The sequence below is a fragment of the Cotesia glomerata genome, linkage group LG1 (genome assembly GCF_020080835.1).
Source record: "Cotesia glomerata isolate CgM1 linkage group LG1, MPM_Cglom_v2.3, whole genome shotgun sequence".
Lineage (NCBI taxonomy): Eukaryota > Metazoa > Arthropoda > Insecta > Hymenoptera > Braconidae > Cotesia > Cotesia glomerata.
This window is the reverse complement of record NC_058158.1, coordinates 33,970,029-33,983,660: the sequence shown is the minus strand read 5'-3', so window position 1 is coordinate 33,983,660 and position 13,632 is coordinate 33,970,029. Positions and strand designations below refer to the sequence as shown.

The window sequence follows — 13,632 nt, the reverse complement described above, 5'->3', positions numbered from 1 at the left end:
CTTGTAGTGAATCCATTTTTCATGATGTTAAATTTTAAATATTGTACGTAGGATAGGAAAAAAAAATAAAAGTGTAAAAGAAAAAGAATAAGTCACAGTACGTGTCAAAGAGAAACGTTCCACTTCACTCGTCTTTTACTCGAGGAAACCACTCAGTTGGTTCTCTTTGAACGGTTCCACCGCGGCACCAATATCATTTTTAAATCGAATGGAATAAGACGACTGAGAAAAAGAAAAAATGAGCTAAAAAATATAGATGGATTGCCATAAAAGTAAAAGGCAAGCGTCGTGTACTCTCTTTACTTCTCACATTGTATCTTTGCTGAGTGAGTCGTCTTCAAGTATCGTTTTTTTGTCCTTCTACTTCTTTGACACGCTCTCTACACTATACTCTTGTGCTTTACTACAAAGTAATAATGATTCTTCAATCACTCAATTCACCCATGTACTAAAGTACTGTTCTATTGTCATAACTGAACTCACATTTTTCTTATTTTTTTTTTTAACACTTTCTTCAAATAAAACTCAATGTAATTCTCTACTCACTGCAAACTCAACTTACTGACATTTTTTTAGTCTCTTCAAACAGCAGTCGCGTTTTAAAAAAAATTATATGTCATTTATTTAGAGTGAATTTCCAAAAATTGTTATCTCTATCGCTAGTTCTGATGTTCTGGAGCGAACAAAAAATTTTATGATTGAATAATTAATTTTATATAAAATTATAATCTATATTATTAAGAAAATAAGAAAAATTTTGTCTCCAGTCATATGATAAAATCGGTTTTTTTAGTGAAATTTAGTGTCATTGCAAAGGTCTTGACTTGAATTTATACCTTTTCAAGGTTTCATATCATTCTCACCGATAGTCAATTTATTATAATTGATAAGATACATAGATTGATAAGATACTAGATACATAATTAAGAAATGACCTTGTATCTTGTGAACTACTGACATTTTTAAAGATATAAGCTCATCCCGAAATTACACTCATCGAGACTTTTCATTTGAGTACCCATATCAATTTTTTATATATTTTATATATTTATATTTATATACTAGCAGTACGCCCCGGCTTAGCACGGGTATTTAACAAAAATTTTCGAGTTATTTATAATATAAGATAGCCTATGTCACCGGGGGATAGTGTAGCTTTCCAACAGTGAAAGAATTTTTCAAATCGGTTCAGTAGTTTCGGAGCCTATTCAATGCAAACAAACAAACAAACATACAAACAATCAAATCTTTCCTCTTTATAATATTAGTATAGATGAATATATGAAAAATATATCAAAATGCATGTGGGTACTCAAATGAAAGCTCTTGATGAGCGTAACATCGAAATGAGCTTACATCTTAAAAAATGTCAATAAGAACTGACTTTGCTATCTTATCAACTAATGACATTTTTAAAGATATAAGCTCATCCCTATATTACACTTTCCAAGACCTTTCATATGAGTACCCACATCAATTTTTCATATATTTGATATATTTATATATATTATATACATGTATATATGAAAAATATATAAAGAATGCATGTGGGTACTCAAATGAAAGCTCTTGATGAGTGTAACATCGAGATGAGCTTATATTTTTAAAAACGTCAATAGTTAAGAAAGTACAGTGCAATTTAACAAAAGTCATTGTTTACTAAAGCAAAGTTTTGTTTATTTATAGTTCACAAGTTACGGCAGTCACAAATAGTGACTGCAAGATTGCTCGTTTTATATATCAAAATTTTTCCTAGAAATAAAGCCAAAATTTTAAACTCTCAAAATTTACAATTGATAATTCTTGAGTTCTAAACACTTGATCAAAATTTCTAGTATTAAAAAAATGAAGAGTTCAGAATTTATTTTTCGACCGGGTTATATATTTGATTAGTCAATTTGATTCATAACTGGACTAATATTTACCCTACTATTTATTCCAGGTTGATGTAACAGAACTATGTCCATCAGCAACAGTGCTGGCACAACAATTGACCCACGTCGAGCTGGAGAGACTCTCGTACATCGGTCCCGAAGAGTTTGTACAAGCATTTGCCAAGGTGAGTTCATCTAACACCCACCACCCACTTTTGTGTTTAGCTCGAATGGATACTCCAGATACTAGAGAGACAACTCCACTCTCCGGAGTATATACTACAGAGTAATAGAGAAATAGAGCGCAGTGTGTTACAAGGGTAAACAAACGATACAATGACAACACAAAGACTGAACGACGATGACAATGACAATGACGACTACAACTACTACACCCAGTTCGGAAACAATGTCGTTACAATTAATCAGTCAGTGTATTGCTCCAGCAATTGAATCCTCTTTGTTTATGCTACAGGAGTCGCCCCATCTAGAGACCTCCTTCAAAGACATGAAGAAGACGAGGAATTTGGAGTCGTACGTTCAGTGGTTCAACAGGCTGAGTTACTTCGTTGCCACCGAAGTTTGCAAAGTAATCAAATAAAATAACTTTTCTTATTAAATTATTAACTTACTTTATTTTTTTTCAACCTTAATACTTTGTTTTATTTTTATATTTATTTTTTCTGTATTAACTTTTGTTTATTTTCTTTATTCAAAAGCACGCCAAGAAGAAACAGCGAGTCCGCGTCGTGGAATATTGGATCGAAACGGCCAGGGAATGCTTCAACATAGGAAACTTTAATTCCTTAATGGCCATTATTGCTGGATTAAACATGTCGCCTATTTCACGGCTAAAGAAAACTGTAAGTAATTAATTTTCCTTTTTGTTGATTGTTTTTGTTTTTTGTTGCTTTGTTTCGTTTACAATAAACGGATGTTGTAGACCGGTTTCATTTAATTAGGAACAAAAGAGAACTTTTAAAACGCTCCGTCAGAGAGAGAAACTCATCAAGATTGCTTAGAAATAATTTAAGAGGAATTGATGATAAACAACTCTTGTAAAGAGCCAGAAGTGTAAAAGTCATTGAAATTAATTTGTAATTTGTAATTTATCAACCTAAGGTGACGAGAATCTCAGAGAACAGCGAAACAGAAATCAGTCTGAGAAACTTTTAATTATGTTTAAGTTTCGGTAACTATCTCTGGTATTTAATCGGTACGACGGCATTAAACGTAGGTGGATTCAAGTTTACCAACCAGTATCCATTCCACGAACGGTGGAAAACATCCTGGACGTTGTTCAAAGTTCATTTGGGTGGTTGACTTGATTTACGGCTCGGTGCAACGGAAATAATTGCAAAAACGTTGTTACCAACATTCGTTCGGGGTAAATTCAAACCTCGTAATTTTCGTTAATGGAAATTTACCACCGGTAGTACCTACGCCGCTTATCGCGACTACTTCCGTCGGATTTTATTCACATTTTACGTACACATTTTTGCGAGTCTGTACAGATTCTATGTATGTATAGACAGATTTATGCCCCCTTTTTTGAACCCCGCGAAGTGCGAGTACTATATACTATCGAAAGCCTTAAATCACTAGTAAAAAGCTTTTACTCTCTTCGTATTGTAAATTTTTTTTTTTTTTTTTTTTTTTTTTTCTAAAGTAAATATAAAGTATCAAATATCATGTAATTCGAAAATGCTGCCGCTGCAAAAATAACTACGTAAGAGATAAAATTTTATTTTTATTACCACCAGAAGTACCCTCACGTTTTCTATTTCGCGCTTAAATATTATTGTAGAGAATAAAAATTTTGCTAAGCTGACAGAATGGAGGAAAAATAAGTTTATTGTAAAATAAATTTTATTTAGAGTTTAGATATTTATTTGAACACAAAAATTTTATTGTACGGCAAAAATCATATAAAATTAAATAGTTTACTATAAAAAAATATTAAATAGTTTAACAAACAACCAATTTTGATAAATGTGTATAAAGTTAGAGACTTGAGAAATTAATCTATATTATCAAGAGAATAAGAGAAAATTTGTCTCCAGGATATTCATATGATAAAATTGGTTTTCTTAGTGAAATTTAGTGTCATTCCAAAGGTCTTGATTTGAATTTGTGCCTAGTATCTTGTGAACTATTGACATTTTTAAAGATATAAGCTCATCCCAATGTTACACTCATCAAGACCTTTCATTTGAGTACCCACATCAATTTTTCATATATTTCATATATTTATATATATGTATATATGAAAAATATATCAAAATGCATGTGAGTACTCAAATGATAGCTCTTGATGAGTGTAACATCAGGATGAGCTTAGATCTTTAAAAACGTAAATATTTAAGAAAGTACAGTGCAATTTAACAAAAGTCAATATTTAATAAAGCAAAATTTTATTATTTATAATTCACAAGTCACGGCAGTCACATAGTGACTGCAAGGTTGCTAGTATTTGTAATTTAAATAAATAAAATGTTTTATTGAATCTGGAAGAATATAGATTTATCTTTATGTCAGTTATAAGCAACAGAATTATTTAAATAAATTATTTAAAAAAATCAAATTTTAATATTGAAATTACCAAGTACAGACAATACAAATTAAATTTATTGAATATTTAATGGAAGCAATTAGCGATAAACAATAAAGTCACAGTATAGTAACATTGATAAATATTTCAAGTCTGATATGCATGACAAATTGAATAAAAGTATAATTTGACAGGCATGTTACAGGTTTGGAAAGTTGACGCGAAAACATAGTACAATTCCAACAGGCAGTACATAGACATACAATTATAAGTGATGCACAACACTGATCGTTCGACGTTTAACGATGCTAATTTCTCGTGTGATAAACCCTCGTGTGAGTGGTCCAGAGTCCGAGGGTGTAGCAGCATCCACATGGTAATGGGTGAATTAAATCCCTCGAGACTATCCCGTGGAGTATTATATGATGGTGATGCTCCTGATGGTGGGAGACAGTCGGAATTAATCCGGGATCGCACCCGCGTGCAAGTTTCGCGACAGTTTTGTCCTCGAAGTTAATTCAATTACTGTCTGTGTCTATGTCGTAGTCAACTCTCGCTCACGCAGGCTCTCATATCTATTCTCCACTCAACTCTCTCCCGAGTCTGGTATCGTACTCACACCCGGTTCCCGGTTACTGGTTGCCTGCTAAATTATTTGCCCCACGTCAACCTCATACATCATATCCACTAGCCATGAAATTCCATCCTGTACAAACTTTTCATTCCACTACTTATACATATTATAAATTAAAACACTCTGTGGTAGTTTCGCTTTACTAATTCAATCATGTTGCTTCGGTACTTATTATTCCCAACATAAATTTATTATTTTTACAACTCTCCACCTTTTCAATATTGTAATTTCTCTATTGTTGATTATTTACTATTTATAATTACTCATTTTCAGGATATTTTTCTCATTAATTAATTTTTACTTTATTGCATAAATTAATAAATAAACTGTTTATTAATAATTTAATTGAATTGCTCATAATAAATTGTCCCATTTTAATGGAATATATTATTACAAACCACAAATTATACACAAAATTATAATTATACTTATTACTTATTAATTTTTAATTTATTTATCAACGACCGTAAACTTTAATTATTTTTAACGAGTTCAATTTCATAGATGTTTATTTTTTTTATAAATTAAAAAAAGTTTGGAAAATCCAAAAGTGCACGAGTCATAATGCTCATTTAATGTTGAAATAATAATAAAATAAAAAATGAGAAAAAAAAATATATAAAACAGTTAAACGGCTGGCCAATTTTAAAACACAGTAACTGACAATTTCAATATTTCTTAAAATTTTTCTTATTAAAACAAAAGTTTCCGCGCCAAATTGATAAAAAATTTGATTTATGAATAGAAAATACTTTAATATAAATATTTTTAAGAAAAAATACTTTAAATTAAGGTCTAAAAGTTATAAAAAATGCAGCAATACTAAAAAAAATCAGGTATCAAAATTTTGTAGTTACTTTGTTTTAAAATAGCATAGCCGTAAAATAGCACGATAATGCGCAAGCGCCTCTAGTGGGATAAATATACACAATGTATATAGATATACAGTCTTCTGATTTTTGTTTTATTTTATTAATTGTACACAAACGACACTGAATTACCTAGTCATTCACGTTCAGTGACCTACAATTCTTTTAAAGAATTTTTTTTTTAATTTAACTCAATTAATGCATTTTTTCGCAAGTTACACTGAAAAAAGAAAATACTTTTATTGAAAAAAATTTTCTTGATACAAGAATTCATGTTCTTGAAAATTTTCAAGAATATACATATATTCTTAGCTCAAGAACTTGTTAAATTGATTGAAATAATTTTTACTTAATTTAAATAAAGTTATTCTCTCGTTTATCTATTATCCAAAGATAAATATTAGTTTTCTTCTCTTTAGAAATTAATAATTCATAATAATAGAATATTTGATCGTCATCGAATTTCTTGAACCAAGAAATTGTTAATTGAGTAAAAGTATTTTTTTTCTAAGTGTAGTGTTTTCAGAGTTTCATACATGACGGACAGAAAAATTTTTTGACCTATTTTGATGTTTTTTCAGTTTCTATTGCACTAAATCAATTTTTGAAAAATGTCAAATTAACCTCCATAAAGTTATCTTGATAATAGTACGCAAAATATATTAATTCCGTGAACTAACAAGACTATAATAATAAAAATAGTTGCCGAAATGAGGCGAAAAAAAATTTTTCGGACGTAAAGCACTCTCTGATGCTTCGCATCACGAATCGTGCAAAAAGCGTGATTTATAAATACTAAATTTTCAGAAATAGACAAATATTTACACGAAACTTCTCTATAAATATATTTTCCCTCTAACGCTAGCAAAAGTTTTTTACACTCTCGGCAGATCTGATCGCGTGACTCGACACACAACATATACTTACGGTACACTTTGAAAAATCGTGAAAAAGTATTCAAATATTTGTTTGTTTGTCAAAACAGTGGTCAAAAGTCCAGTCAGCAAAGTTCTCTATTCTGGAGCATCAAATGGACCCGAGCAGCAACTTCAGCAGCTACCGCAGCACTCTCAAAGCAGCAATGTGGCGAAGCGTCGGCGCTACCGATGAAAGACAGCGAATTGTGGTTCCTTTCTTCAGTTTGCTTGTAAAAGATCTCTACTTCCTCAACGAGGGATGCAGTAACAAGTACGTAATTCTACTGTCTAATGTTTGTTAATAAACTCTGAACAGCGAGAAATTCTGCAATCAAAAAATCAATTAGTCTAAAGTGCAAAGTTACTTTTTAAAAAATACATTTCAAAAAATGAACAAAGTACTAAAGTTGAGGTACTTTATGTTTTAACATCAAAGCTTATAATTATGATAATCATGCATCGTTGCGTCTCTCCTCTTCCTCTATCGGTTAATCTCTTATCTTGTTCGTCTTCATCTTTAGTCACAATCTAGCTTGTTTTGCTTTTATATTTCATCTCAGCTTATCTTCAACATTGAAGACTAATTTCCTCGCGGTTCGTGGCAACAGTATCTAGATTAACTTATTAAACTCGTAATAGCTAAAGTTTTCCCACTAGCTTATAATAGCAACAAGTTGAATGTACATTTTCCATTGAAATTATTTTGACAGAGAAAAAAAAAGAGCAATATGCACGATCTTCAAAGTTACGGTAGTGACTATATAATTTAGTATGATTTATATTAAATTACAATTTGCACAACAGTACCTTCAGTAGTGAATAGTGAATAGTAAATATTGATATTCGATTCAAAATCAAAATTAACACACAGGTTCATGTAAATTTAGTAACTTTAACAAGTACATCCAGAATATAATATAATAGAAGGTGAAGCCCACTTTACCGAAGACGAAAACTTTGCCGCGTAATTTGCACTGGGTTCACCCTTCGTTACTCTTATCTCGGTTGGTTGACTCTGAAATAGCAACAAAAAAGTTTATATTTAATGTAACAAGTAACAAGTACATGAGATATAACTTTGCGAAGCGATACCAAACATGTAAAAAGTTTATAGTATTTATATATATTTTTGTATAACGTATATTGTATTTTATATAATATATATATAACTGTAAATAAGAAAGTTGTTAGGAAGAAAATTGTTGCAGAATTCTTAGCTGTCCTTACTCGACAAATTGTACAACTTTTCCAACTATTGAAGCAATCTAAAATGTAACTATCTGTTCCATCTGCTCCTCGTTTTATCTCATTTATTTAGTTGCCATTTTTATTGAAGATTCTTTGTTATTTGTTGGATTTACTTGTTTATTTTTTTCCACGTCTGTTTGCTTTATTTATTTATTTAATTTTAGTTTTATTTTAGATTTTAACTTACATTTATAAGAAAATTTTGTTTTTATAGTTGTTTATGTTAGTAACTTTGAAGTTATCAATGCGTGTACTTTACAGACTTCCAAATGGTCACATCAACTTTGAAAAGTTTTGGCAACTTGCCAAACAGGTGACTGAGTTCATAGCATGGAAGCAGGTGGCTTGTCCTTTTGAGAAGAATTCACGGGTCATTGCTTTTCTACAAGCAAGTCCAGTACTAACTGAAAATGGTAAATTTTACTTCTATTTTTTATTATTTATTTTATTTAAAAACAAGAAATTAGTGATAGATAATATTTTGATGACTTTTTTTTAATATTGAAATAATTAAATTTATTAATAATTAATAATAAAAAAAAAAATTGTACTTGTAATTACTTTAAATTTTTAGCTAAGGAAATTTTTTATTAAAATTATTTTATAATATAAATTATTAAGAGAATAAGAAAAATTTTGTCTTCAGGATAGTCATATGATGAAATCGGTTTTTTTAGTAAAATTTAGTGTCTTTGCAAAGGTCTTGACTCGAATTTGTTCCTTTTCAAGGTTTCATATCATTCTCATCGAGAATCAATTCATTATGATAAGTATTTAGGCTGCATTCGGAAATGCTCTATCTCTAGATACATAATTAAAAAATGACCTTATATCTTGTGAACTATTGACATTTTTAAAGGTATAAGCTCATCCCGATGTTACACTCATCAAGACCTTTCATTTAAGTACCCACATCAATTTTTCATATATTTATATACATTATGTATATATATATGTATATATGAAAAATATATGAAAATGCATGTGGGTACTTGAATGAAAGCCCTAGATGAGTGTAATATCGGGATGAGCTTATATCTTTGAAAACGTCTATAGTTAAGAAATGACCTTGTATCTTGAGAACTATTGACATTTTTAAAGATATAAGCTCACCCCGACATTACACTCATCGAGACCTTTCATTTAAGTACCCACATCAATTTTTCATTATTCATATATATATATATATATATATATATATATATATATATATGAAAAATATATCAAAAATGCATGTGGGTATACCCCGAGTAAAAACAGAATTCCGCCGCACCACCGCCGCACCAGCGTCGTGACAAGTAAATAAATTTCTATTCGCCGCACCACCGCCGCACCACAGCTGTGACGCGCCCGGGTAAAAATAAAATTATTAATTTTTACGAAAAAATAATAAATTTCGTTCGACCGCCGCACCACCGCTGCACCACCGCCGCATTATACCGCTGTTTGATGGTATATACATTGAAATAAAATATTTGTTGATCATATTAGGCATTTGATTAAAAGGAGGTTGATCAATAGGTCTTACATTAAGATTTCTAGTCGCATTATTTAATAATTAATTATTGCGTGATTAATTAATTATGACACCATTTTTTATGAAATTGTAGGTATGATTTAGCTTTGGTGCGGCGGTGGTGCAGCGATGCTAGGGGGAGTAAATTTTTAGCGTGTGGCGTAATAGTCCGCCAAACGGCGGTCGTGCAGCGATGGTGCGGCGGTCGTGTAGCGGTGGTGCGGCGGTCGAACGAAATTTATTATTTTTCCGTAAAAAATAATAATTTCATTTTAACTCGGGACTCAAATAAAAGCTCTTGATGAGTGTAACATCGGGATGAGCTTATATCTTTAAAAATGTCAATAATTAAGAAAGTATATTGCAATTTAAAAAAGGCATTGTTTAATAAAGCAAAATTTTTTTTATTTATAGTTTACAAATCACGGCAGTCACAAAATGACTGCTGCAAGGCTGCTAGTAATTTAATTGTTGTAAAAATAAAAAAAAATTGACAGATATCTGTTAAGACGGATACTGAATGTTATAATAATAATTATTTTAATTCAAATTATAATTACAATTATAATAATTAATACAAATGTAGGAACATAATTTTTTCTCTTAAGCTCTTCAATTTGTCAGACAATTCTAACATTCGGTAGACAGGAGAAATGAAAAATCTAATGAAACTGTCAGTTATTTAAAATAATATTTAATTAATTAAAACTGACAAGATTGAAATAAATTTCAATAATTAATCTAATTAATAGAATATATAAAATGTAAAAGAAAATTTTAATTGTATATCGATTGAATTTTTTTTAGCTCTTGCCTTGGCTTCCTTTGAGTGCGAGCCACCTGACAACAATCCCGAGAAGGAACGTTATAAAGCTTTAAAGTAAGTTAAGAAAACTAAAACAATGAAGATAAAAATAATTTACAAAGACAAACTTTTTACCTTTCTTAGATGATTAATTGATTGAATTTGAATTATAAATATTTCTTGTTGTTTTTTCCAGGTCCGATTTGAACGCTCAGTGAAAAAGAGCTAGCGCCGAATGGGAAAGATACTGAAGTAGATACGTATACATTAATAATGATAAAAGTAATATTAATATTAATAATAATAATAATGATATATAAAGACAAAATAATATTCATGAATATATCAAGATTTAAATACGCCAGGCTGATCAAAGTCGAGTGAGCCAAATTTGAAGCCTGATTATAAAACTACAAACACGTCGTACTATTTTAAAACAGTATCAATTTTAATATGCATTAAAAATTTAATAAGTATGCATTTATCTGCTTGGAAGTATCTCAAAGTATATTTATTTAACTTTTTTTCATTGCTTTTAACTCACTCATTTTATTAATATTTCGAGAGAGCTTACGTTGAAGGAAAATAAATTAATACAAATAAATTATTACTTTCTTGAGGTTTTTAATAATTTTGAGATACTATCAAGTTGATTATTTTACTGTACATAAAAAATTTTTGATATACGCTCCTATGATATATTAATATATATATATTAATAGCGATAAAAGTAATTTTAATGAAAAGTAAACTCTACTTTATAAATTATACTGAGTTTTTATAATATAAAAATTCATTTTTATTATTTATATTTATATTTAATAGTGATAAAAAAAAAACTCTCTCTAAGTATTAAATTAGTATTATAGTTTCAATTACATTGATTATTATAATTACTATTGAAATTCAAGTCAAAAGCCGATAGACGATAATTAATTTATAAAATTACCAGCAGATTAATTAATCCACGTTGAAATAAAAAACAAACAAGAAAAGATTAATAGTAATAATAATACTATACGGAAACAGAAATAAAAAAAAAGAATTTTTTTATTGAAAATAGGGACCAAGAGTATTCTCCTTGGGATTAAAAAATACGTGCGATTAAAACCGTGATTACAAACACAACAACGAGATTAAAATGTCTAAATCAGTACCAAATAACACCAGTCAATCGTATTTTGAAGATTACAAAAAAAAAAAAAAAACATGAATAAGTAATTAAAATAAGTAATCGATATTTAAAAATCGCAGATGTCACTATTCACTACACTAAAAAGAAGAAAGTAAAAAATAAAATAAAATGAAACGAATAATTAACTTGAAAATAATATTTTTTAGTCTTAATTAAATTAAATGTGAATTTAAATATCAAAATATGTATCTGGCACATTGCCCGAAATATATTTTTCATTTAAAATTTATCGAGCCCTACTAATCATATGCACGTTATCGAAAATTCAATTTCAATTATCAATAACAAGAGACCATTTATAAAATAATAATAATAATACTATTAATATATATATCGTTCAATGTAGACATCGATAAATTCCCATTGTCCGTATCAATGGCGCTACCGGATCAATGTAACCTAAAATTTTATATTTATACTATTATTTCGTCCTTTATATTATTTTAAGTTAAATTTATTATATTTATTAGAGTAAAATTTATTTATTTTTTTATTGACAAGCTTTTAAACGTGCATTTTTATTATTTTTTTATTATACATTTATTATTGAATATCTGAATAAATAAATTAAAAGTCGGCCAAATCCGTTCTTTATATATCAACGGACCGCTAAGAAATAAGTAAGCAATTACGTCAATCTCTTTTTATCATACTTAATACAAGTAAAAATAATAATATTAATATTGAAAAAAAAATACATGTCTTATAGTACTGAATTATAATGAGACGCAATTAGCGATTCTGTAAATAGTAAAAAAAAAATAATATTAATATCTTATAAACGCGATAATTAAGCTGAAAAATATAAAATTAGGACGTAAACGAATGAACGAGTCTGTTAGAGTATACATAAACATAAATAATATAAATATGAATATATACACATGTATTGACGTATGAACTCGACACGAAATAAGTATAAAAATAGACACTTAAAATAAAGTGAGTATCGTAAATAAACTGCACGAGAGTCTGAATGTCTCATGAAGTTGGTGAACATCTGAAATAGCTGTTTGTTTTCTAGTCACTAGTTATTAGTTATGTCATTGATATATTATACATGTATTTGAGCAGTAAACAGGCGAAATAATTTTTTTTTAATTTTAAAAATACATCCAAGTATTTTTATTTGTAATAAATATTATTAATAGACTAAAATAAAATAATTATAAATTATTATTATACTATAATTATAATTGATTAAACGTTATATAAGTTATAGGGATTTAATTTTTAATTAAACGGTATATTTTTGATCCCCACATTCCACGTGAGTGACACTCTATTTAAAAAGTAAATACAAAGTATATTAAAGGATATTAAAATAAATTTAAAAAATATAAATTGCTCGTTCGCACGTACAAATAAACATTATTATATACATTACGGATGTTGTTATTTATATTTCATCGCGAAAATGATATTGCTGAGAGTTATATGGACTAAAACGTTGAATAAAAAATAAAACCTCATACCGTTACTGATAAATGGATTCTATATACATTTACATTTTTATATATATATACATATACGTTATATACGATATGTATGTATATTATTATATAAAACACACAGATATTTTATGTCTTGATTTTAGACACTCGAGTAATACAACCAATCATAAAATAAAAATAAATATAAATATATAAATATATCCGTTTATATATATTTATATATATTTTGCCAAACGTATCGATCATTATTTTTTTTTTCTACGAAAAAAAAAATTTTTCATTTAAATTACTTGCAAGGATTTTAATGAAAAATTTAATAAACATATTTACACTACACATTAATGCACTAAAATATATATGACTGTATGTAAAACATAAATACTAATTATAATAATATTAATGATAATAATTCTAATTATTATTATTATTATTATTATGAAGAAATTTTTACGTTTTAAACCCGTCCTTTGTGTAAATAATGTCAATTTACAATAATGTTTTTACTTCTGCCGATTAACGATCGAATACGTTGGGACTTGTACATAAATATAATTTTTCGTTACATATTA

At 28.5% G+C, this 13,632-nt stretch overlaps 1 protein-coding gene across 2 annotated transcripts in view; it reads left to right on the top strand.

Annotated features, from left to right (window-relative positions):
- Positions 1 to 13,165, top strand: part of LOC123274987 — a 231,691-nt gene extending 218,526 nt beyond the window's left edge. For both annotated transcript variants that reach the window (XM_044742834.1, XM_044742833.1), the window contains 7 exons: positions 1,943 to 2,059; positions 2,350 to 2,463; positions 2,594 to 2,737; positions 6,914 to 7,116; positions 8,355 to 8,506; positions 10,417 to 10,489; positions 10,611 to 13,165. In XM_044742834.1, the coding sequence (XP_044598769.1) occupies positions 1,943 to 2,059; positions 2,350 to 2,463; positions 2,594 to 2,737; positions 6,914 to 7,116; positions 8,355 to 8,506; positions 10,417 to 10,489; positions 10,611 to 10,632 (825 nt within the window). In that variant the 3' untranslated portion in view covers positions 10,633 to 13,165. The remainder of the gene's footprint in view (positions 1 to 1,942; positions 2,060 to 2,349; positions 2,464 to 2,593; positions 2,738 to 6,913; positions 7,117 to 8,354; positions 8,507 to 10,416; positions 10,490 to 10,610) is intronic.
- The last annotated feature ends 467 nt before the right edge of the window (positions 13,166 to 13,632 follow it).